The sequence below is a fragment of the Amblyomma americanum genome, chromosome 9 (assembly GCF_052857255.1).
Source record: "Amblyomma americanum isolate KBUSLIRL-KWMA chromosome 9, ASM5285725v1, whole genome shotgun sequence".
Classification (NCBI taxonomy): domain Eukaryota; kingdom Metazoa; phylum Arthropoda; class Arachnida; order Ixodida; family Ixodidae; genus Amblyomma; species Amblyomma americanum.
In genome coordinates this window covers 59,608,536-59,635,560 of record NC_135505.1, presented here as the reverse complement: position 1 = coordinate 59,635,560, position 27,025 = coordinate 59,608,536, and the positions used below count along the sequence as shown (strand labels likewise).

The following is a 27,025-nucleotide window of genomic DNA, read 5'->3' as shown; positions in this document are numbered from 1 at the left end:
TTTGCGTCCCCGGGGATCCGTATTCCTGTCACCCCAAACGGCATGATGGGCATTGAAATCACCGCAGATGAGTCTAGGAGCTGGGCAGTGGTCGCAGAGCTGCTGTAGAAACAAATCCAATGCTACCTTCTTCCGCGGAGACTCGTACACGGATGCAATAAAAAGGGTTCGAGAGCCGAGCTGTATTCTCACAGCGGCTACCTCAATCTAATCCGTGTAAAGATCGGCAACGCTTAGAGAAACATGTGGAATTTCTCTTCTTATGTAAAGCGCAGCACTTCCTGCAGGAAAGGATTTTATGCTGCAGTTTTTCTGGGCGACATATCCAGTCAAACATCTCCCGCTTGGCAGGCCAGCTTCTGACAGGGCCAATACTGGAACACAAGTCTCTTTCAAGAATAGTTTTAGTTCAGATAACCGACTTAAAATCCCAGCGCAGTTCCACTGCAATATAAACGGCACTTTTCGGTGCATATGAGATCCACGAGGTTTAGCCCCATCCATTTTAGTTCGCAAGGAAGTTTGCTGCGAAAGTAGAAATTAGGGACTCAAAAGAAAGCACCAGCTGTAGGAAGTTCTTCAGGTTACCAGGCGCCATCGCTGGAACATGTGAATGCAGGGCCCCAAACAAAACATGAAGAAGGTCAGACATACCTTAATTTTTGAGCTCCTTATTTTGCGCAACGCACTCACTTAGTACATCTACAAAAGATGCCGACGGGGACACACTCTTGGCCTCAGTAGCTGGTTTTTTTGTCACTTGTGCATATGAGGGTCCCCCTTGCCGTGGAGTCTGGCTGTGATCCGGCCGCTCAGAAACATGGACACTTTTTACTGGAGGTCGAACAGCCGACTCGCGCGCACTGGGCCTTGGCGTCTTGCTGGACTCAGGTCTCTTAGGGACATTGTTGGGCAACGCAACAACATCAGACTCCAACACTGGGAACTCGTCTAATCCTGGGACAGGCGTCTCAGTCGGTGGGGTTTTCGGACCAGCAATAAATGATATCCGACGGTGCAGAGCGCTCACAAGGAAGAGGCAGCCTGCGAAACTCGCTGGATGATCACCACCGCAATTGGCGCAAGCCAAATCTGCCTTGCAGGTTTTAAAGTCGTGGTCGCCTCCGCATCGCTTACAGCGTCGATCCTTTGTGCGAACTTTGGCCACATGCCCAAACCGTTGGCATCTAAAACACCGTGGAGGAGATTCAGTGAAATCTGCAACTGCGTGTTTTGTGAATCCCAGATCAATTTCTTCGGGGCGCTCTGAGTTGGGAGCGAATGTCAACACGGTAGAGTTGGTAGGTTTCACAGCCCATTCTTTTCCTGGAGACTCCACACGACGCACAAGTCGTTTCATGTGCAGCACACCTTGTGGTTTCAGATAATCAAGTAAGTCCCGTTCTGAATACCACTTTGGTATACCCTTAATAACACAGGTGTTCTTCATGTAGGAATGGGGCAACCGAACGCTAAATTTGATGCCAAAAATCTGAGAGCTCTGCAGGAGCTTGTCAACCTGCTCTTCCGTCGAGACATCCAGCTGAAGAGCGCCGTGCATGGTGAACCGACTTCGAATCGGAGCTGATCCCAGCAGTGATTGAATGGACGCGAAAAGTAAGATGGGAGTCTTCTCTCTTAAATCAACCCCCTTTTCTGTGGGCTCAACCACTACCGGGATCCCTACCGTTCGTTGCTTGCGATGACTCACCAACTTGAAGCCCTCGTTGTACACGTCAGACATATCGGCCACTGACTCGTCACCGTCCACGATCGTTGACTCAGCCCCACTAAGCGATGAGGTCTCACTGGACGGGTGGTCGAGTCCATGTTCTGGTCGCTCCACAGCCTGGGAAGCCATGGCTGCCTCTTCCGAGCCAGCCTCCTTTGAATGGTGTGGTCCCTTTAGGCTTGCCGGCGCCGGAGCAGCCGTACTCTTCCCGTAGGGACAGAACCGCATCGAAGATGCTGCCGTCCTCGAATATTCAAATAAAACTAGGTAAATTAGAGAAAATTAGGTAAATAAACAGAGCTGAGGCGACAGGCGATCGAACAAACCGATAACCGCTGGTCCTTAACGGTCACGGAGTGGATTCCAAGAGAAGGCAAGCGTAGCAGGGGACGACGACAGAAGGTTAGGTGGGCGGATGAGATTAAGAAGTTTGCAAGCATAGGGTGGGCGCAGCTGGAAAAAGACAGAGTTAATTGGAGAGAAACGGGAGAGGCTTTTGCCTTGCAGTGGGCGTAGTCCGGCTGATGATGATAAGGATGATCAACCTTAACAATGGCCCAGATGTCACTGCTGCGGCTGGAAATGACAATTGGGAGGTACAGTAAAGAAAAAAGTGTTGTCTGTATCTAGTACCATACTGCGTTCCCAAGAACCTTGTCTTTCTGACGCGAATCCTTCCGAAGATACAAAGTTCGGTCAATTCAATTTAAGTTAAAAAGGTGGCAGTAGTAACGGTCTTCTATAGCAGTCTAATTTTTTCGTAGGCCATGGTTTCAAAAATTCTTGAAAAACACGTTGAACATTGCCAAATAAAATAACTTGACAAATGTACTCCGGCATGTCATAATGGCCAAAAAACTGGCTGCCAGAAGACCGTGTAAAAAGTATAAAATCAGATAAGTGACAATTTTAAGATTTCTATCTTTCTTATGGGTCAGGTTTAATTTACGGAATAAATTTGTTTCAGTTATCTATGCTATTTTACTAAGGTAATTACCTTTTTAATTACATGTACAGTAAAGGAGAGGTTGGTGCTGGACAGCGAATCCAGCTACTTCTTTTCACCAATTCGTAGAAACCACTTGGTTCGACGATGTGAAGTTCAAATTAATAAAACAGACAGAAACAGTTCACAACAAAGTACGTTGACATATAATAGAGGAATAACTTCAGTCCATTTGAGATCTAAATTTAACACGGCATCAAAACGATATTTTTATAACTGTGAGGCCAGAGAAATTAGGTATAAAATCAGGTGTGCCGCAAGGCTCAAACTTAGAACAGTATTATTTCTCTAGAAAGAAATGAATGTTCAAAGCGCATACGCCAAGCAAATATAAACTAAAAAGCTGCTGCCTTCTCAGTAAAGGTATGAAAAAAAAAATTAGCTCCCACTCAATGCGCAAAAAAGAATGTGTGCAGAAATGTGAGTGGTAGGTCTTGACTCTTGAATGGCACAACCACTGCCCCCGGTACCTCGTTGTCTGTACAGGCAGACAGCTCCTGGTCATCAGGTTTTGACTTTTGTCGGTGAATACAAAGCGTCTTCGTCTTGAGAGTCCGACGGTCTGACGAGCGGGAGATGACGTTGCGCTCTCCAACTAGAGTAAAGCAAGACTCCTAACTACTTATGGATAATCGGAAAAGAAACCATGCGCCGAGATTTCAAATAGATTATTTATTGTTGCTGTAATCGCCTAGATTGAGTTGATGCCCAACGTTTTCATAATTTTTGCTCATTTCTCTTAATTGCCCCTTGAACGAAGAAAGCTATCTGATTTTGATAAATTCTGGCAGTTGCTGTGGTTTTTGCGGATTTGGCGTCCCAAAGCGACTCAGGCTATGAGGGACACCGTAGTGGAGGGCTACGGATAATTTCGACCACCTGGCGTTCTTTAAAGTGCACTCACATCGCCGAGCACACGGTTCTCTAACATTTATCCTCCATCGAATAACGGCAGCATTGGAGAAGCGGCTGTCGTGCGTACCTATACAACAGAATCGTTGAAAATACCATCTGTGATGTAGAATAAATAACAAAAGTTAGCAGTAGGTTCAAAAACTCACTCTTAACTGATAACCAGTTTTATTTATAAAGTTCCTTTTCAAGCGAACTCTTTAAAATCTTGGTAAACGCCCTCAAGAGCGCAGTTAATAGGAAACTGTGAATGTTGTCACTGAATAAATTCTTTTATCACTCTTGTGTTTCGTTAACATTTGGAAAATAAAGAGAAAAGAAAGTGAGCAATTCAAAATGAAAGAAGGCCTTTGTTTCAGTGAAGAGTTGTTACCGCGCTAGTCAAATGTACTAGTTTGTTCGTATCGCCCGCCTCTGCACTTAGTGTTTAGGAATCCTAGGCGTTCTTTTTTTATGGGGCTTAACGTCGGAAAGCGACTCAGGCTTTGAGGGGTGCCGTAGTGAAGGACTCCGGAAATTTTCGACCACCCGGTGCTCTTTAACGTGCACTGACATCGCACAGTACACGGGCCGCTAGAATTTCGCCTCCATCGAAATTCGACCGCCGCGGCGGGGTGTTCTTTCTGTCCTGGATTAGACTAGAGGGCCATAAATAATCCGCAATAAGGTGTCAGCGACAGCTTATTTCAGAGCATTCTGATAATCTTGGCCGGACTTAAATCGTTCGTGGCCGAGATGTGTATGGCACTCATTTAGGACAAGCTACTTCCAGCCATCTGTGGGTTGCCTTTCAAGGGGTGTCTTGGTTGAGGGTGTTTTACTCAGTCCAGTCTCACACTCCTACTAACTCACTAAGCAGGCTGCTCAGTTCGTCGAAAGCCCCATCCTTAGCGAGCATGTTTATTATTCTTTTGTTCCTGCCTCTATGCTACTGTCAATTCCATCACGCGGCATCGTAATTCTGGGCGCTCATCTTTGATTACAATGGGGCTATATTGGCACGGAAAGCCATATATCATAGAAGGCGAGATAGCTTGCAGCCAGTGACTAAGGTTTCTAGAAAGATCGGCCCCATATTCCTAGACAGCTTCTTGAGATAGGCTGCAGATTGAGTTTCTGCACCGTTAAGGCTGCACAGTCCACACTAGAAGACAAATCCGTCTGTCGTCTAACCTTTGAAGAGAGCACAGGAAAGGCCGTAAACGAAGCAACATGGCCGTAAAAGAAGGGTTACCTCATCTCCCCATAGAAATGCTTACCTTCCGCTTAGACACTATGGCCAAGAACGGCGTACATGTCAACTACGAAGTGAGTGATCAGACGCCTACTTTTTGCGCGACGGATTTTGTTATTGTGCACGTTCCCATTGAAATTGTTTTCGGAAGGTGGAACCGAACCAGACAGTTGAAAATCTAGTACCTCCAAACCACGAAGTTACTACACGAGTACTTGTGCAAGTTCGCGAATTTCTAGACGACAGAGCAAAAAAGACAGGAAAACAGCGCAGGTGAAGCAGAGAAGAATGGTAGGGATTTTTGTGCTGTTTTAGTGCCGTTCCTGTGCTTTTGTTTGTTAATTTACGCAATTAAAGTCAGTGTTCAAAGAAATCAAGGGGATGCTAAAATATAGAATTAATTTACATGTTAAGCTAATAGCTAGGCAAACATAGCCCAGCTCTGATCGTGGTCAGTAACCTTTGTCACAAGATGTGGAGTATAAAAATTCGTGGTTAACGGCACCTGCGGTTGCAAAGGCATTCATTAGTGCGGCGTTGACGCAGTGTCTAGTTGGACAGGCTTGGCATTTCGCTGTGGGAAATTTAGGCGAGATTTCTTTGAAAGCAAGAAGAGTTTTTATGAAGTGCTTCTGCTGTAGCTAACAATTCTTACATCCCTAAACCCCCTTTCTCCAAAATGTCAAAACAAAAATATGTCAAAAATTCCTGAAATAAAGTGAGGTCGAAAATACCACGCTCCTTCCTGTTATAGAGCTATGTCCTCCATTCATTGCCGTATGGCTTGTTTACCTAAACTTAGAATGAATAAACAAGTATTCATATGTGATTTCTTAGTTCAGAAATGATTATTACGCTCAGTAACCATTCAGGTACTATCACATGCCTCGAATGAGACACAAATTAAGAAAGCAAGACGCGACAAGAGCCAATGTACAATTTATTGTTTATCCACAAATTATTTGACGCAGCAACAGCACATGTCAAACAACGTTTATAGATGGCTGCGAATCTAATGTTCTCTTGCATCTGTCGAATGTATCTTTTGTAAGTCACGGCAAGCTCGAACATGTGAGAAATATGAATAGGACTTATTTTGCAAAAATACTTGAGCACTTTCTTATATTTGTCATCAACCGTTGGGAACGAGTCTGTGTACTTTTTGTGATGCATGACCTCTAATCCTGCTTACTTGCAAAATGTTACCTCGCTTCCCAAGGAAAATTCTTTTGCACCACAGTTCTAGCTGAAGATCATACAGACAGGCCGTTGTGCTAAAGGTGACGCAATCGAGGTGCGGCTAATGATTATAATGAAGAGGTCCATAATTATGCAGGGAGGCATGCTGAACGAGTAAAATATTTTGCTGGTAACTTTGCAAAGAACCATAAGCGGCAAGAGTACAGCGTCAACACAAATGTAGCTGCTCATAGAACGTAGTTATCAGCTTGAGCTAAGCATAGTAAAAACATTTGTTTGATGTCATGAACGCATCGGCAAGCATTTTCACTTGATCTTGCGCTGCACAATGGCAACCTCGCGTGCATTTCATTGCAATCATAACGAACTTACAATGAGGGGGCAAAACCTATATGCTGTGATGTACATAGCCTCACTAATATCATGCAATGACATGCTTTGTGCTGTTAGGCAAGTTGACACCTTATGATTTGAGATCAAATTAATGCTTTTTAAACCAATTTCACTGTAAAAAATAAAATTCGCAAAAAGCGATATTATATATTTAACGAAACACGTTTCTGACGATGTATTTAGCGGTGCGGCTGCCCTCTCGGCTTTTGTTTCTAGCTCAAACTGCCGCAGTATTGGGCTTCTGCATATAGCTTCTTACTCCCCAGCTAACTGTAGCTTAGCAGCTGTTGATCTTATTAAAAGAAGTGAAATATTGCCGCGAATTTTTGCAGTACTTGTTCATTATTCGAATCTGCCGCCACGCCGATTTATCGCTGTTTGTGAAGCAAGACTCGCCCGGAGTTATTTCGATTCATCGCATCCAGACAGAGCTGATTCTACGTTGTTCTAGAATGTTCTAGTAACTTTGCCTGCTTTATCTAGAAAGTGCGCTATCAGCCGTAACTTGAGCACGGCGGACAACGGCGGGCATTCTGTTCGACGACCGCCGAGCACGATTGTCGCTTTGCCGCCGCGAGTGATTCAGTCGATTGTGGGCGAAAGTCTGCCCAATAAACAGTTTTCCTTTAGAGGAACTTTTGTCCGTCTCCATCGCTCCTTCGACCGCCGTCACCACTACGTGACATCTGGTGGAGGTGCTGGGTTGTCTTCCATGTACCGGGCACCCCTTTCAAGTCGTGACGCCAGAACTCGGCGCTTCGCACCCGAGGGCGAGCCAGCAGCTCAGCGAGCCAGCCGACGTCTCTAGGGAGAGGAGCCTGAGTTTGGGTTCCTGCCAGACCGCACCAAACCGCGAAAGCACGCCGCTGCGAGCACCACTACTTCGCCAAAGATGTCAGCCCCGATCGTACTGCAGCAACCGCGGGTGCCGCCGACTTTCAATGGATCCCTGGGTGAAGACCCCGAGGAATGCTTGGACCAATATGAGCGCGTGGCATCATTCAGCAATTGGGATGATGCGGTGAAAGTCCGGCACGTCTTTCCCGCACTGGATGGCTCCAGCACGCACTTTGTATGACATACCTAACGACATGGGAGCTATGCAAGAAGGAACTCCTGAAGGTATTGACCAGTGTCATGAGAAAAGAAAGAGCGGAAATACTCCTCGAGTTCAGGATCCAGCTTCCGAATGAGCCCGTCCACTGTTATGGGGAAGGGATGAAGCGCCTCTTTAGCCGCAGCGACCCCCCGATGACCGAGGAAAGGAAAAGAAAGTTCAGTTTTAATGCGCGGCGTAAGGGAACAACTCTTTGGCAGCCTCGTCCGCCAGCCGCAAAAAACAGTCGACGAATTCATGCTAGAAGCTTGCACAATCGAAAAGACCCTCGATGTCCGGGTGCGGCAGTACAACCGAACTTCCTCTGTTTATGCAATACGTTCGAACACGACGACCACCAGCGACAACTTGCTGGAAGTGATCCACGATATCGTTCGCGAGAGGCTATGCCTATTACTGCTATCCTCCCCACAGCCGAAAGCAGCGACTCACATGGACATGGTACGGGAAGAAGTGCAACAGGCACTTGGCACCCCGAGGGCCCCAGAATCCCAGGACATGACCTACGCCGCTGCAGTACGCACTCCTCAGCCCCATCGACACCCCCAACGTCCTCTCCGACATGAACAACTTGTTCTCGAACGCCGCCTCTCTGCGCCCCCCCCCCCCTGCCCAGCCTATGAGCGACGCTCAAGCCCCGGGAAACGCGACGCCTGGAGGACTTCCGACAACCGGCTGTTGTGCATTCATTGCGGTGAGGCCAGCCATATTCTTCGTCACTGCCCGTACTTATCGGTCTTCTTATCGGTCTTCGAGGATATGCCGTTAACGCCCCACGACCACGCTTCAGACAACGTCCACAGGAAATCGACGAGTACCTGCGTTGAGAAGCGTACACGCCGAACCGCTTTTCGCGCTCACCATCGCCGTCAACCTCGCGCTTTGTGTCGCTACGCCGCAGCTACGCAGCCGCGGTACGAGGATGGTCTCCCAGCCCCCATAGGGGAACCTAAAGACTACAACCCCTGGAAGCGATGTTCCTCACGAGTGAAATGCCGAAGATCCTCCACCGACCACGCCCCATAAAGACCCTGCTCCCGCTACACCACATGAAGACGCTACACTCGCTGCACCGACGCCGCACAAAATGACAACCCCGACCACGACGCGAACTGCATTCAAAGCGATGCCGCCACACAGAAAAGCTTTGACGATACACTCCACCCTCGATTCGCATACGCCACGAAGCCATGAGCCAACGCCATGGCCAAATCGCAATGCAAGCGCCAGGGCATCCGAATTAGAAGTTACTATGGACAGCCGGAAAGTTACCGCTCTTGTCGACACGGGAGCCGATTACTCGGTGATGAATGGAATATTCGTTGCGCAGCTCAGGAAAGTTACGACCGCTTGGGCCGGTTCAAAAATTCGCACCGCAGGGGGTCGCCTCATTAAGCCATCAGGGCGATGCACAGCGCGAGTGACTGTCAAAGGACTTACCTATCCTGCATCTTTTGTCGTGCTACCGCAATGCTTCCGCGAAGTGATCTTGAGCATGAGTTACCTAAATGAGCATCAGGCGACCATCCACCTGCGATCCAAGCTGATCATGCTTTCGATGGACGAGGCCATCCCTTCGATGAAAACTCCGGAAAGTCACGTTGCCCTGAGTGTCCTGGAGGAAGAAGTGAGTGCGCCATCCCATTCAAGCGTTATCGTGACCGTAGGCGCCACGAAAGCCTTAAACGCTGAAGCCATCAATGAAGAGAACATGCAGTTGCTTCTAGATCGAGGAATCAGTATCGCAAGAGGCATCACACATTTTCGCAATGTTCAGGCCGAAGGACTGCTGACTAATTTCAGCAAGAATACGGGCACAATAACCGAGGAATGACGATTGCTTTCTTCAACGAAATATCCGACGCACGAGACTCATTCACCCTCTCCGACCCCTCCGCAAAATATTCGCCTGACCAAGAGAACGCGCCCACTTTCGACATACACTCAGCCCTGCCCCGGAACAGACAAGACCAGATCCGCAATCTGCGTCGAAGCTACAGCGAGTGTTTTTCGTCATCGCCGAAAGTCCGACAAACGCCAGTTCCCAAGCATCGCATTATAACCCACCAGCACGCCCGACCTCTTAGTCAAAGCCCCTACCGTGTGCCGCCGCGGGAACGACAACCCATCCGGGACCAAGTCGAAGAAATGCTTCGTGACGACGTCCTCCAGCCTTCCGATGGGCGGCACCGGTTGTTCTAGTGAGAAAGAAAGCCGGCGCACTTCGATTCTGCGTTGATTGCCGCCGCTTGAACAAGATAACAAAGAAGGACGTCTACTCCCGCCCCCGCTTCGACGACACACTGGACCGCCTCGCAACGCCAAGTATTTCCTAATGATGGACATCAAGAGCGGCTATTGGCAAATTGAGGTCGATGAAAGAGATCGCGAGAAGACCGCATTCATCACTCCGGATGGGCTCTTTGATTTCAAGGTGATGCGATTTGGTCTCTGTTCCGCACCAGCGACGTTTCAGCGGGTAATGGGTACAGTTCTGCAAGGCCTAAAGATTTGTCTTTTATATTTAGATGATGTCGATGGCTTCACCTCGAACTTTCAAGAGCACCTCAAAAGACTTCAAACAGTACTACACGCCATCACGTTGTCTGGCCTAAACTTAAAAGCAAACGCCCAGACCAGCAGAAAACAGCTGCTATTGAATAGCTTTCACTACCGGCCGATAAGAAAGCAGTGCGCAGATTCCTTGCACTGTTCGCATATTACCGATGATTTATGAAAAACCTTCCGCGCATCGCCGAGCCCCTGGTCTAACTGACGAAGGCAGGCGTGGTATTTAAATGGGAAGCGCCGCAAACAGAACCTTCAAAGAACTTCAGCGTCGTTTACAGTCCCCACCGATCCTCGCGCATTTTGATGATTCCGCCGATACTGAACTTCATACCGACGAAAGCAGCGTGGGGCTTGTTAAAAAAAGCGAGGGGTTCATCAAGAAAAAAGCCAGAAGGTAATCGCGTACGCTAGCCGTTCAATTTCCAAGGCCGAGACTAACTATTCGACAACTGAGGAGGAGTGCCTTGCCATCATCTGGGCTACGTCGAAATTCCGCCCCTACCTCTACGGACGACCGTTCAAGGCGGTCAGCGATCACTATGCGCTGTGCTGGCTTGCCAGTTTGAAGGACCTCTTTGGCCGCCTCGCTCGATGAAATCTGCGTCTCCAGGAGTCTGACGTCACCGTCGTTTACAAGTCCGGACGAAAGCACTCTGACGCCGATTGCCTCTTACGGGCCCCTGTAGACGCACCGCCGCTGGACGACGATGAGGACGCCATCCTGGGACCCATCAACCCCAGCTCTTTTGCACAGCAGCACCACTCGGACCCCGACCTAAAACGCCTCATCGAGCACTTGGAAGGCAAAGTTTCTTCACTCCCAGCCTCATTCAAGCTAGGATTGTGTTCCTTCTGTGTACAAAATGTTGTCATGAAAAGGAACTTCGCAGCGAAAAAGCAGCCTACCTCAGTGGTTGTACCTGCTTGTCTTCGAGAATAATTTCTACAGGCTTCACACGACGAGCCGATAGCTGGACATCTCTGGTTTACTCGTACCCTCCGCCGCATTCAAGATCAGTATTACTGGCCCGGACTGTCTGTCGATGTTGCACATTATGTGAAATCCAGCCGAGATTCTCAGAGACGAAAGACAGCTTGCACCTGAGCAGCAGGATTTCTGAACCCCATTGAACTCCCTCAAGGCCCTTTCAGCAGATCGGCATAGACTTGCTTTACCTTTTCCCAAAGTCAACATCTGGTTATAAGTGGACCATCGCAGCGACCGCCTACCTGATCCGCTACGCCGAGGCAAAAACCCTACCGAACGGAACAGCAGCAGAAGTCGCGAAATTTTTCGTGGAGTGCATTCTTCTGCGACATGGCGCGCCCGATGTGCTCATCACGGACAGAGGGATATCATTCACGGCGGAACTAACGCATGCCATCCCGCGTTAAGGCCATACCAGCCACCGGAGGACAACTGCGTAGCATCCGCAGACCAACGGACTGACCGAGCGCCTAAACAAAACCATCGCCGATATGCTTGCAATGTATGTCTATGCAGAACACAAGACCTGGGACGTCATCCTGCCTTACGTCGTTTTCGCCTACAACACCGCAGTGCAGGAGACCACCCAGATGACGCCTTTTAGACTCGTTTATGGCAGGGAGGCTACGACCACGCTAGACGCCATGCTACGCAACGTTACCGAAGAAGAGAATGTTGACGTCACCACCTACCTTCAACGTGCATTAGAAGCTGGAATGGTTGCCCGATTACGGATCAAAGACCAGCATCGGACCGACACCAGACGCTACAACATACGAAGACGCAACGCGGAATACAAGCCAGGAGACCAAGTCTGGGTTCGGGCGCCATTCGCCGCCGTGGATTGAGTGGACAGCTTTTACTCCGCTATTTCGGCCCGTACAAGGTTGTTCGTCGGCTAGGTGAACTGGATTATGAAGTCATCCCTGATGCAATTACTGCATCCTAGCGACGCCGCGTACCTTCAGAAGTTGTCCATGTCGTCCGTCTGAAGACCTATCATGCGCGCTAAAGTACGGTGCATTTCCATACTGTGTTCATTTTCGCACGATGCGTTTTATTTGTTGCTAGTCGCATTGTTTGTTTTAATGCATCGGGTGGAGGCTTCTTTGTGAGGGGAGTAATGCCGCGAATCTTTGAATATTTCGCCACACTGATTTATCGCTTTGTTTGCGACGCAATACGCGCCCAGATTTATTTCGATTGCGCGCATCCAGACGTACCTAATTCTACGTTTTCCGGAATTTTATAATAACTTTGCACGCTTTTTTTATCTAGAAAGTTCGCTATCAGATTTGACTTGAGCACGGCCAACAGCGGCGGGCATTCTGTTCGACGAGTTCCGAGCACGCGTGTCGCTACGTCACCGCAGAGTGATTAAGCCCATTATGGCCGCAAGTCAACCCCACTAAACAGTTTTCTTTTAGACGAACTTTCGTCCGTCTTCATTGCTCCTTCGACTGTCGCCACCTCTATGTGACAATATGATCGAAGCGTTCAATCTGTGAGAAGCAATAGCGGGAACTCTTTGCATTTTCACAAAGTTCTTCAGGACGTGGGTGGAGCCTCCGGTTAATCTCTGTCCGGTGTCCTGTCCTTGCAGTGTTCTACGCTTGGCGACTTGAACCAGCTAAAAAAATTGGCGGTGGTTTAGCCCTTTTTAAACCTGGAGTGACGTGATAGCTACAGGTGGCCGGGTGGAACTTGGTCACGGGACCAAGCACGTGATTCAGCCACGACACCGTGCAGCCGGCAGCTGCTCCACACCACGTGACCAGCCCCGTGACAGTGTGGCGGCGCAGCCAGGGCGCGCCGCCACGGAGAAGGCTCGAAATGCTACCGTAATGTAGCTATCGCTACAATAACAACGTGCTCTAAAGAATGATGCTTTTCTTTGCTGTCCCTCTTTATTATGCTATAGATTTTGATGATAACCGGCGTGTTCATTGTACTATTTAGTGGTATCAGGGGGAGGAAAGAGCGAGAAGTTTTCGTTCTGGCTAATTGGAGAATCCTCCGCTGAAGCCGTAACTGGTCCGCCTTACGCTATGGACGTAACTGGAGGAGGGATCAAAGAACAAGATATAGCCGTCGTTAGCAAAGACCAAGATATAGCCGCAAGAAGGATCTGAATGAAGAAACGATCTCTCTCCCTCTATCCTTTTGAATTTCTGACCCGCGCGGCCGCTGAAACCGCCACGCATCCTAGTGTGTGTTTCTTGCTTCTGCAGTAGCGTTATCTCTGGCGCTGTCGCCCACTTTGCAGCGCGGGTCACAGACATTTTTGCGTCGTGTTCCTTCGTGTGTTAGTCATGTCAATGCTGCGATTATATGGTGGTGTTTGCTTTTGCGCTCGTTACCTTCGAAATTGCGAAGAGTGTAGCGAGTCCCGCACGAAGACGACGAGAACTGCTACCTGCGCTCGCCTTCTTTAGAGTCATCGCTAATTTCTGCGCCGTGGATCGTAAACTATAATCTAGTCACTGCTGCTGACGATGCAGTCAACGAGTTTAGTCAGCAGATGAGTCGGCATGTTCTTGGTACCGATTATATAAATGTTTCTTAACTTAATTCTACTGGTGTCGCGTATATTAGCTTGGACAGTGTAGGCTACCACTGATAGTTGTTTGGTTTAATGGGTTTACATAATTATTTAACAAATTATTTGCAGTTATCTAGGATTGTAAGGTATATTGTGCATGCATTGAATTTTGTGCACCCCATGTGGACAGAATGATCCTCCTGTATTGCGTCCACAGTATGCACGGAACGATCGTGATACATATTGCGTGAGTGATACACGAAATGATGTGCTGAAAATGTCAGCTGTACCGTTTCAGATACATTTAACACCCGTGATGCGTCCACACACATATGTATAATACTGGATGCTGTAACATAGACCGTGTTTTTTTAGAAATTTTTCTTCTAGAGTGAGAGTAACTGGAAGGATATATTTGTCAATAAAGGCCTAAAAATATGTTCTCTGTTTTCCATACATGGGCCGGCACTGCGATTGCAGTTGTTTACCGGCATCGCAACTAATTTGAACATGCCACAACAGCAAAGAAAAGGTTTACGAAAACCCAAGTAAAGCGCGGCGGGCGGCCGCTTGCAGAGCTGGCGGACAAGGATAAATCCACCTACCTCGCCTAGCCGAGGCGATTCTGGACCAGTCCCGGCGTGAAGAAGAAGTCATGCAACATCCCCCGCACCGGCATGGTTCAGCCGCCCTTTGCTATGCAGATTAATACGCCTCCACTGTGTCTCGAACCGCTACCAATGTAGATGAAGCAGGAATTGGCGCTACCGTCAGTAATTCGGGGCCGCTGGGAGGTATACGAAGTTTCACCCGTCTGGTGGTACTATTGAAAGTGAACATATTTAATATGCCTAGGCAGCATGAAGATGTTTTTGCACAGCTACCGCGCTGTCAGCTCAGTCATTTTCTACATGACACATGGGCTATTACATTACGTTCCACGTCCACCCCATTGACTCAAGGGGGCGCTGATGAACGCTCACAAAGCTGCACTACGCACAACACATAAACACGCCGAAGCAGAAGGCTGGACAGCCGCCTCCTGGCTCTGTTGGTAGAGAGCCATCTCCAACAAGCACACACCGTGGTTTCAGATCCCTCTTGAGGGATGTGGGTTTATTGCCTTCTATTTTGCATGGTCTATGTTTCAGCTATTAAACGAGTAAATATTATTTCCTTGTTGTTGAACACAGCTAATACAAATAAAATATATTCGTATTCCTCTTCGTTTCATGAAGTGCAATGAATCTGACTGTTGTTTGCAGAACACCAGGCGGCACCCAATTTCGTACCCTGGAAATTTTGACGCACAGGAAGGACTCACGTTCCGTGTGTTCGCCTACCCAGTTGTAGCGGAAATGCCGTGAGTATTCTCCTGATGATTCTCAGTTTCGTAATATAGAGGGTATGAGGTCATACAGTAGTCAAGCACTATGCGGGACCTTGATAAGCATGTGATTTAATGTGGAATCTTTTATCAATGTAGATAACTCTTACAGTACAAAGTAAAGCCTTAGTTACCGAGATGAAGTTTGTACATGCATGAGAGTACATACCATAGCACCATAGTTTTAGGTTGAATTCACGAAGCATAACTTGTAAGTCAGCGGTCTGGAGCAAGAGGCCAAGGATGTCTTCTCTTGCGGCAGCTGGCCTAAAGATTTCAGCATTTATTTATAGCTTTGAGTTACTATTTGGTGTAGAAGGCATCAGAAAAAAAAATGTTGCTTAGCCGGAGCGAGGGAAGCACTTTCCCTCCCGTTTCCTTCCTTTCTTTTCCCTTCCCTTTTTGGATACTCGGCTGTAGGAGACAAAACAGTAACAGAAAAAGAAGGTCCACACGGTACGCCTAGCGAGACGAGTTTTAACCTGTTTTAGGTGGCCGCAGGAGCTTCCGAACAAACCAATATATTCCGCTACGTGGTAGCCTGCCATTGCGCTATCGACTGTGCGTTTGGCGCATGCTTGCTGTGATTCTCCACCGATAGTGCGTAGGCAATTCGGCTTTCTGTTTCCGGGCTCTGACAGAAGAGGCGATAATACGGGTTGCTGACTGGTGCAGTTCTTTATAACGTTTCATTTTTATAATGCAGCATCATCTAACCAGGTGTCTGTGCAGGCCTGAGTGTTTCTGACGGTCCTAGGTTCAGGGATAATGAAGATATTTTTGAAAAATCTGGAGAGACATGAGCAAGGAACGGGTAAATCACAGGTAGCGTAAAGGAGGACAAAGAAGTTCCGATAAAATTCTAGTATTCAAACGTCAGAAGGCCTGAAAATCTTTATAGCCTATATTGAAATAAAGATTGAAGTTAATGCCATCATTTGGATCTTTATATAAATGGTGCAAAATAGATACAAAATACAAGAAAGCGCAGGCACCATGCGCTTTCCTGACATAAACCGTTGTGAAAATTCGCCTATTCAGCATCCTCCTCGCTAAATTTACCTACAACGTAACACAAGGCGGGAAAGATTAGCACTGTTGTGTTAAGCAAGAATTTTACGGCATTTTTAGGAAAATATAACTTCAAATTTTTTGAAAGCAATATGCCCTGCAGGTTGAAAGCTTCTGCATTTGCAGAATGCGTTGAAGCCAGCTTTTCGGTGTCATCTGAAACTTTGCGAAAGACTGGGAATGAGATCTTCCTTGGTCTAGTTGGCTGGTTGAAAAAAATGAAAATAAAATAGAAAATACAGACTGACTCTTAAGCGGGGGGAAAACCAACCAATTCAATCACTGACTATCTGCCGACGTTTTTTTCTTCTTTCGAACGAATATAAAGGAGCAAGGTTTCAAACTACGGCGCACGAGCGCTAACCATCCGGTTTTTACCACAATAGTTTCTCCACCAGCCGTGTAGAGTGGGGTAAGATGTAGGTGGACAACAATCTGCAGTCTCAAAATTCTTTTGTTCTTTTCTCAAAAAATTGATTTCTGCAACAGCATTATAAGCTAACGTTAATAGTTTTCAGAGAGGATTTTGAAAGAATTTTTAATGCTTCTAGCAGAGAGGTATCAGCAAGAAACGAGAGTGCATTATGTCGATGTCATTGTGGTGACACCATAATTAAGTGTTTTAGCAGGTGTGATCAAACAAGGTTAACTTCGTTTCCTTGCGTGCGGGTTCCAAACCGGGAGAATCCATATGTGGCTGCTGAACTCACAACGGCCGACAACCCCACTGTCCGCGCAGTGACTTCTTCGGCAGAACCTCTCACTTGGCCTCTGATTGCGCGACTCGGAAATCCATACAGCAGCTGAGTGGTTTGAAGGCAGACGCATGAACCTCGCGCGGGCCTGAAGGAGGCTCGCGCGAAGATGGCATGTTCTCAGTGAGAACACGTGTCGGTGCTAGCGGAACGAGTGTGAGCAAGGTTTCTATGACCTCCTTCACGCAGGTACCAGATAGCCATAGCAAGCAAGATGAAGGGGTACGCAACCATGGAGATGCTTCGTGGTCAGCCTAGGGGAACTGTGAAGGCTGAGGCACAAAGCATTGAAGAGGAGGATTCCAAGAAGAAAAACGTACATCTTTCGGCAGAAGAGTACTTCTCGTACGGTGTGAGGGCGGCGTACGACAGTGCTCGCCGGGAGTCATTCAAAGTAAGCACAGCTAATGGGCGGTCACTTAGCTATGATAAAGAGGGCACTGAAATACACAAAGACGAGTGGTCAAAATATTCATGAAAGGAACAGACAACGAACTTCAAAGACAAGTGCACTGTCGTTTGTTCAAGAGAGTAGAAAAATGACATGTTTTGCCAATTCCACGTAGCACATTCTAGAGAATACCTTCTTGCAATACAAGGTCTCGCCTGGTGCGAACACAGCCATTCGTCCGCAGCTTTGCTCAGATTGCCGAGGGCAACGCCCGGGACGACTTCCTTCCACGAGCTTTACTGTTTCAGACCGACTTCCGCGCCACGCCGAAAGGTGGCGCCATAGTTCCTCCGCACGAGATAACTTGTCTGCGAGCGCGCGGTACCTGGCCCGGTATATGCAAGACGTGCGGCGCAATTAGCCCACACTTAACGGCGACAGCGCATGTGTCGCACGGGCCGTTGTTCGCAGCGTACGCTCCATCGCACCGCTCTCCGGATTCGTCTACCGCGGGACTCTACTCCCGTGCTAATAAAATAGCATGATTTTTAGTGTACGCGTGTCAAACGCTATTTCGAATCGAGCCTTACCGCACGCTCGCCTTACACACGCTATTTACCTTGATACACTGCTGGTTCTTGCGTATGCTTAAATATCGGTTCCAAAATGGCGGCGCCCTTCGAAGCAGGACTCCTAGCTTTGGACTCCATTCATTGTTGTTACTAACGTTCACTGGCCATAAACTGGGCAACGGCCTTTCGCTGCGTTTAATCTCGCCTGTTAAAAGACGTATCAGTGATAAGTAAGCTTTATGTTTTAGTTACGGTTACGATTGCCACAGTTCTAGGCAGAAGAGCGTCGGTTTGCTGACAAAAATGGTTCCCGTTCTGAAAAATAGAAGTTGCCAGGAGGCAGATGTTATCGTGGCGTCTCGTTTGTATATGCTGTAAAAAATGTGCTTATGTGGTAACTGGCGTTACATCTCACAGAATACTTACGATTCGCGGGCGTAAGCATCCATCCGCTTATGGTACATGCTATTTTCTTACCATATCTGCGTAGGCCGCGAGCAGATGACACGCAAATGGCGAGGCGTGGAGGAACATGTTTAATACGCTTTCCTGATTGGCTCAAGAGGTTTCTAGCTTTGAAAGTGCTGCAAGGAAATATTTAGACAGAGTACAGGAAGACGCTGCTGCTGACGCATGTTGTAGAGGGTAGCCTCTGACTTCTTTCTTCGGTACGAAGCCGTGTTTTCCCTCTGTTCTGGCATCAAGGTCATCCGCTGCGTGTTGAAAACGCGAATAGAACTTGAGCGGACACGTAAGCTTCGCCTTACCTGTACGACGCGGCAGCTTTAAGGGATGCGTTCAGCAGCGTGGAGTCCTCCTAGCATATTACCTAGCCTAGAAACTGCCTACATGGCCATACGTGCGGAATGGGCCATCCTCTACGTTACATTCAAGGATCCTTTGGAGTCCTCATACAGCACCTGTCGCAGTGGTGGAGCGATTCATCAATGTGGCACTATGCCAACGGGTGACTCTCTCAAACACAGGCACCGGTGGGGCTAGTGAGTCTGAGCTTGCTTAGCAATCTCTCGCAACCAGTGATTATTTTAGCTACAACCTGCCATGGTTGGCAGTTGGCTCAACATTCAAGGGGAAAGTAATCATGACATCACAAGGGAGCGGGACCAAGGTGGCAGGTGGGCTGCCTTCTCCTCATAACGCCGCCGGCGTCGCCTGCACCACAGCAACAACGCCGGCTACTCCTCACAAAGACCACGTTATCTTATCGCGTTAAAGTCATTTCGTTCTTAATAGCTATGGATATAGAATAACATTCATTTTCGCTTATAAAATAAGAAAGTGTGCAATGAATCCTTAACATTCTGCTTTGGTAGACCCTGTTCCCCGATATGAAGAGTTGGCCTTGGCAGAGTAAGGGAAAGCAGAAGTAAATAATGATGACATGAATAGATATTCAGCAAGCTGAATACGATTTAATTTAGATTCAGGGCTCTGCAAAACAAGTAGTATTTGATCCTTTCCGCAAGGTAAATAACGCTGATACAGTCAAACCCCGTTACAACGAACTTCAGGGGACCGCGGGAAAATGTTCGTTATTCTGAAAGGTCGTTATAGTGAAAGCCCAAAAATTAGCCATAACAATAGCATTACAGTAACGCAAACGTCCTACCTTTGAAACGGTACCTCCTTGAACTCGTTTCTCACACAATGCACACGTGATCGTCGGACAAGGCACATTTATTTGAAATAGTCCAGACCGTCCGCATTCTTATGCACGCCTTCGGTCGCTGTGCCGCTTTTGGCTATAAATATGCGGAGTTTTCGCAAGCAGTCCAACGCATCTGTGGCCGACACGGACTCGTCGCGGTCTTCGGGTGCTGCCGTAACGTCATCGTCCATGTCGTCGCTGCATTCCTCATCTTGAGTCGCCGTGCCCTGGACGCTCTGCAGTATGTCACCAGTGGTAAGCTCCGCTGAGGTCCACGTCGCCTCGTCACACTGGACATAGTCGTCAAATGTGACTGAAGGATCGACGGCTAGCTGCTGGGCCACCTCGCTCCAAAGCTCGCTCGAACTGTCCTCCGCTGCCGGTTCATCGGTTTGTGGTTGGCCATCTGTGATCGTCAGGCCGGCCTTCTTCCAGCAGTTTTGGATGGTGGTGGACGTGACGCTCCACCATGCGCCTGTCAGCATTTCCGCAGCCTGTAGGACGTTGATGGCTGTCGAGCGCTGCAGGCGCAGGTTGATGAGCAGCTGCTGAACAAGGCGCTTCCGGAAGTGCGACTTCACGCTCCTTATTATTCCTTGGTCCAGTGGCTGAAGTACTGACGTGCAGTTCGGCGGCAGATACTCGAGACGCACATTCGTGAGCCGTATGTTGACAATGTGCGCCGAGCAATTGTCGACAATCATCAAAATGTGCCTCCCCTCCTTCCTCATCTTCTCGTTTACCGTCAGCAGCCACTCGGAAAAGAGCTCGCGGGTCATCCAGGCACGCTGATTCGCCCTATAATGGCACGGCAGCGACACTACATTTTTCATGCAGCGCGGCTTCGAAAACCTCCCGATCACCAGAGGCTTCAACTTTTCAGTGACATCTGCATTGCAGCAATACAGCACGGTGACGCGAAGCTTCGACTTTTTGCCGCCTCTGCACTGTTCTCCTTTAAACTGCATTGTCTTGTCCAGGAGCAGCTGATAAAAGCAGGCAGTCTCGTCTGCATTAAAAACATTAGCTGCTGCGTAAGACTTGACCATTTCGTGGAAGCTTTCCTCCCTCCACGTGGCTGCTGCTGCTTCATCTGCTGCCTTCTCCTCGCCAGACACAGACTGCCAGGTTACGCCGTTTCGTTGGCGAAAACGGTGGAGCCAGCCAGATGACGCTTCGAAGCCGGTAACCTCAAAAATTGCAGCGAACTGCCGCGCCTTCTCCTGCAGCATTGGGCCTGACATGGGCACATTCTGTGCTCTCACGTCTTTAAACCAAGTCAGCACTGCTGCGTCAATATTCTGGAAATCGCCAAGCCGCAGTCGCTTCCTTGATGGGGTAAGCTGAGATTCTTGCTGCTGCCTAAAGATTTTCTCTTTATCTTTGAGAATCGTGGCGATCGTCGACCGCGCCACTCCACGTTCTTTAGCCACGACGGATTGCTTCTTGCCGTCTTCTATCTCGCGAAGAATGCCTACTTTCTCACTCAAAGAAAACTGCTTTCGCTTCTTCCGCGTGGTTGGAGTTGTTGAGCTCATGGCAACGCGATCGCCGGCACGCACTTCGAACACAATAAAAACCAGAAGAAAAACAAGATGGACAGGCCTGACACGGGTGACAGCACGCGAACAACTGAAAAAACAAGCAAGAAAAACGTGATGCGTACCGCAACGGAGAAGGAAAAAAAAAGTCTCCGCCCGCATGTTTCTCCTCCCGCGCCATCTCAGGTTTTTGCGGGAAGCAAGTTGCAAGGCGCCTGCTCTTCGCGCTGCGTCGTGTGCTAGCTTGGAGCTCCGGCTGCCGTGACGGATACACTGAAATCTAAGAATCCTCGCATTTTGGGATAAGAGTTCGTAGTACTGAGGTGTTGTTAAGATGACATGGAAATTAAATAACGATCGTTATTCTCAAATGTTCGTTATTCTGAAGTTCGTAGTAGTGAAATATTTTTACATTTGAAACTATAAGCAGTCGGCGTGGGATTTCTTAAAAGTTCGTTAATCTGAAATGTTCGTTAATGTGGTGTTCGTTGTAACGGGATTTGACTGTACACAGCATCAACGTGGCCTGTTATAATGGCTGATATAAAAGTATCGGAAGCGGAGGTACTCTCAGTTCGCCAAGTCAATGAAATTAATATTTAGGTTGCATTTTGCTGCTGATTGGTTTGTTCATAGAATGTTCAAGAGTCTAGCAAGGCAACGGCAGTTTGCAATTGGAAGCGAGGTGCTACAAGTGTTAAAGGAATACGTCTACATAGGGCAGGTAGTGACAGCTGATCTGGATCTTGAGAGGGAAATAGCTAGAAGGATAAGAATGGCGTGGAGCGCATATAGCAGGTTCTCTCAGGTAATGAATGTCAGTTTACTAATATCCCTCAAGACAAAAGTGTAAAACAATTCTATCTTACCGGTACTCATCTTCGGGCAGAAACATGGAGGCCAACGAAAATGGTTCAGTTAAGTTAAGGACAACGCAGCGAGCTGCGGGAAGAAAAATAATAGATTTAACCTTAAGAGACCGGAAGTGGGCAGAGTGGATGAAGGAACGAACGCGGGTAATGACATCCTAGTCGAAATCAAGAGGAAGAAATCGGCTTGGGCAGGGCACATAATGCGAAGACAGGATAACCGCTAGTCTTTAAGGGTAACGGAGTGGATTCCAAGAGAAGACGAGCGTAGCAGGGGACGGCGGAAAATTAGGTGGGCGGATGAGATTAAGAAGTTTGCGGGCATAGAGTGGGCGCAGCTCGCAAAGGACAGGGTTAATTGGAGAGACATGGGAGAGGCCTTTAACTCGCTCTGGGTTTAGTCAGTCTGATGATAATGATGATAACTTAAGCGAAACAACCAATCCTTCGATGCTACATTTTTGGGCTAAAGGTTCAAAATAGACAATTGCGTTTTGGGGAATGGAAATGGCGCAGTATCTGTCTCATATATCGGCCGACACCTTGAACCGCGCATTAAGGGAAGAGATAAACAAGGGAGTGAAAGAAGAAAGGAAGGAGGAGGTACCGTGGCGGAGGGCTCCGGAATAACTTAGACCACCTGGGGACCTTTAACCTGCCCTGACATCGGACAACACAGGGGCGCCTTAGCGTTTCGCCTCCATCGAAATGCGGCCGCCGCGGTCGGGTTCGAACCCGGGAACTGCGGAGCAGTAGCCGAGCGCTCTAACCACTGAGCCATCGCAGCGGGTAAACCTAAAGACTACAGTTAACACTTTTGTGGCACTGCCGATAGAGCTGTTGTGAAAACGTCTTTCTTTGTCTGGCATCGCTGCTTGCAGTGCGAACTTCCTATTAAATAATAATTGGTTTTTGGGGAATGGAAATGGCGCAGTATCTGTCTCATATATCGTTGGACACCTGAGCCGCGCCGTAAGAGGAGAGATAAAAGAGGGAGTGAAAGAAGAAAGGAAGAAAGGGTGCCGTAGTGGAGGGCTCCGGAATAATGTCGACCGCCTAGGGATCTTTAACATGCACTGACATCGCACAGCACACGGGTTGCCTTAGCGTTTTGCCTTTATAAAAACGCAGCCGCCGCGGCAGTTACCGTTTTTGTGCCACTGGTGGTAGAGCTGTTGTGAAAGCGTCTTTCTTTGTCAGGCATGGCTGCTTGAAGTGCATACTTCATATTAAATGCAGTTACCTTTTTTTGTGCCACTGGCTGTAGAGCTGTGTGAAAGTGTTTTTCTTTGTCTGGCATCGCTGCCTGCTCTGCGAACTTCCTAAAAAATGTAACCGAATGTGACAAGTACCCAAACAGACAAAATGAAGTTTAATACAAAATATTTCCAGGCGGTCGTAGAATATGATTCGAGAAATATGCAACAGCGTCAGGTCGTGGCCCCGGCATAGCTCTAGGCAAGAAAGATCTTGTCTCTCGCATTGGTGGAAGCGTCCAAGCCATTGATGTTGTGGTCGCTTAGCGCGAGGGTTTGCTTACGTAGCGTCTGTGCTCTTGCGAGATGATATTGCATTAACGAAGGCCGACCTTACGTACTTCTGAACGCTTCGAAAGCAGGAGGCGAATTGAGCTGGAACGCCACGAGAGCTATACGAAAGCGGTGATCACGATGTCGGCGCATGACAAGCAATCAGGATGCAACCCGGAGATCTCACTTGTTCTCGCAGCGAGAGAGACGATCTGCGCGGACGAAGGGTACCTATCAGCTGGTACTTTTAGTGCGAAAAGACTCATGCGGTCGCCAGAGCCGAGCAGAAATTTTGCCTCTGCATCGCTCATTGCCATGGCCACTCTGACACCAGCGGCAAAAATTGGACCCAAGCCACCCTGAAATTTCGCCTTCGTCGATTTGAACCAAAATCGATGTCAAACCATAAGTGACCGTACCCGACACGATGGCAACCTCCAAATTTGGCCCGGGTCTTTCCAAAAATTTTGCTTGGGCGGCCGTTGAAATTTTATTTTGAACGATTTAGAGCAAAATCGATGTCCAATCATGACTGAGCGTGCCCGGCACGATGCGACCTTCAATCTGTTCCGGGCTGTTGCCACAATTTGGCCGGCACCCCCTCAATATTTGACCTTGGTGATTTGGACCAAAATCAATGTCTAACCATACCTGGCTATGCTCGACGCGATGGTGACCTCTAGTTTTGGCCTGAGTCATTTCCAAAGTATTGGCCCGGGGGACCCTAGAAGTTTGACCCTGGCCGATTTTGACCAAACTCGACGTCCAACCGTAATCGAGCATGCCAGATATGGTGGCGACCTCCAGATTTGAACTGGGTAATTTCCAAAAATCTCGTCCGGGCCATCCACGAAAAAGTAGTTGAAAAACAGAAAATTAGTTTTGGGGGCAAAGAAATGGCGCAGTATCTGTCTTTCATCTCGGCGGACACCTGAACCGTACCGTAAGGGAAGAGATAGACGAGGGACTGAAAGAAGACAGCAAGAAAGAGGTGCGTCGTGGAGGGCTCCGGAATAATTTTGAACACCTGAGGATCTTTAACGTGCACTGACATCGCACAGAACACGGGTGGTTTTGTGTTTCATCTTCATCGAAGAGCGGCCGCCGCTGTCGGATTCGATCGCAGCTTTGAGATTTGCGTCATCTCGTTCCTATGGTAGACTTTGGCGTCGACATTTACGTCACCGTGCTTTCGGCATCGCACATTGGTTTAAGCGCATTTAAAGCTCGGCTAATTTTTTTCGTTGCTAGTGCCGAGCATGCACCTGGAGGCGTAGGGGAAGTAGAGTAACAGACAACGCACCAAGGCGATATTGGCGAAAGGAGTAAAAAAAAGCTGTCGCATCAAACTAACGTCTCATGCCACCTTTGTGCCTAATTTGAGAGCGCAGAAGCCTCTGCTTTAGCCCCGAGAAAAATTTTACGGGCTGCTCTGAGCAACGCAACACTGTGTCAACAGATGAGAGGTGCGCTGTGTTGTGCCGGAAACTCCCACGGCGGGCAGAAAATTCTGGAGACCAACCAAGAGGCTAAAGCTTCAAGTTGAAGACAGTGCATCAAAGGAAATGGCTGGGGTGTCCTTTACTATGCTGAAGAGAACAGAATTGGTAAAGAAACAAATAGCAGTTAGTGGTGATATCGTAGCTTAAGTCGGAGAGAGGATATCGACATGAGCAGCACCCCTAATATGAAGGAAAGGTAACCGATGATTACCTTAGAATAATGGAGCAGATTCCACAGGAAAGAAGCATAGACAGAGATGACAGATAGTCATGGGGGAATGGGGGTGGGGCGGCGGTGAGCTGAAAATGTAGAAATGCCGAAATAGGGTGTCCTCACCTTCCTGGCGAGACTTGAATTTGGGCCAATACAGAAGCTGTCGAGCTAGTTGGTATTGGATAATATTTCAGCAGCGCGAGCAGATTTAAGGAAAAATGAGGGAGATGGGAAACAGCGCTGAACATCTTTTGTGGCCAATGGCAGGTTAGTTTCTCCAGCAGTGGATGTAATCAAGCTGGCGACGCTCATGACGAAAATTATGAGGATCATTTCGTCATGTGGAATGGGGGCAGTGAAGTAGTAGCAACATGCGTGTGACTGAAATTCTGATATGAACATTTTTAGATATCTGCAACAAATATTGTTTTGCAGTAGTCGGGGTTATTCATTGAAACAACATAGTATATTGTTATTCTCTTAACTGGTTTTCAGTGATGTGGAAAGTAGAGTTGTTTCATGTAACCAGAGCCAAGACAAATAAAGACCTCGGACGACGCCTAACCTTTCCTTAAAGTACAATGTAATAGCATAGCACATATGTCCCGAGCAAATACTTCGCCTTCATAGGGTCATAGATCGCAGCAGTCATCATGCCACTACTCGCGATTTCGGGCAGCGGTTAAGCGATGCGCCACTGCTCCGGCAGGTGAATTTTTCAAACACAGCGACCGGTGGGACTTGAGACCCGAACCCCTACGGGCGGTCATGCACAAGCAGCCCCGGCCAAAAGACAAACAAAAAGACAACAAGTGCAAACTGCTGCCAAGATCAAGCACCTGTATGCTGGTACTTTTTATATCTGTCGCAATGAGCCACCAGTGGGAAGGTCACTTGCGGAAGAACACATTTGTGAAGAATATGCCGTCCTGAATCATTGAGGTAGCTCGAGCTGCTCCCGGCCCCCTCCACCCTCCTCCCCCTTCCACCAATGCAAACAATGTGTGAGGTGAAGCACGTATAAATATTCATGTGTTGTGGCGGGATAATGATGTTGCTATAGTTTGCGGAGATTCTCGTCTTTGGATATTTTACCAGATTAGGGTCTGGAATAAAGGCTGGAGCTTCCAAAGCAGTTTGCAACAGAACATGCCGGAGAACAAGCCGAAGTTGGCTGACGAGCTATTAAAAAAAGGTAGACTGCCTTGAAGGGTTATAATTTTGGACATTATAATTTTTGGCGTTTATGTTTAAAAGGGCTTGCATCTGTATATTGCTTGTACCATGCCTTCGAGACTTGTACGCGATCCTTGAATGCATCTGGCAGCGCACTATACCGAAGCCATTCAATGATAAATTTCAGAGTGCAACTAAATACAGTCTCGCCAGTTGGGTACGTTAAAAAAAACAGACACGCCGAACTATAATAAAGATCCTTGACTTTTCAAAGCCCCGCAAGGAGCCCTTGTTCATAAGATTTTATTGCGTAAAAAGGCCTCCATTATGGGTGCCCAAACGTGAAAGATCCTTATTACTGGCCAGTGTGTCTGTTTTTGTTTCAAAAAACCATTCAATGAGTATCGCACACCGTAGTGCAAAAGTTGGAAATGCACCTTGTCTCTGAGCCCGCTTTTATGCCGCTTAATTACATAAGATTGTTCAAATCAACACAGAAGGTGGTGAAGTGTGCATATGTGTACAGAAAAAGAACATCAAATGCTTTTTTTGTAATTTCTTTCCTGCAATAAGATTAGCAGGCTTTCTCACAGCCAGCAATGCTATATGTCCCAGCAACGCCATCCGTCTTCCCAACTAAATTTCAGGGGATTT

General features: G+C 47.9%; 1 protein-coding gene across 1 annotated transcript in view; it reads left to right on the top strand.

Moving 5' to 3' along the window:
* The first annotated feature begins 4,724 nt into the window (after positions 1–4,724).
* Positions 4,725–27,025, top strand: part of LOC144105029 (uncharacterized) — a 46,460-nt gene continuing 24,159 nt past the window's right edge. The window contains exons 1-3 of the mRNA XM_077638239.1: positions 4,725–4,958; positions 14,961–15,058; positions 17,098–17,302. Of these exons, the coding sequence (XP_077494365.1) occupies positions 4,863–4,958; positions 14,961–15,058; positions 17,098–17,302 (399 nt within the window). The 5' untranslated portion in view covers positions 4,725–4,862. The remainder of the gene's footprint in view (positions 4,959–14,960; positions 15,059–17,097; positions 17,303–27,025) is intronic.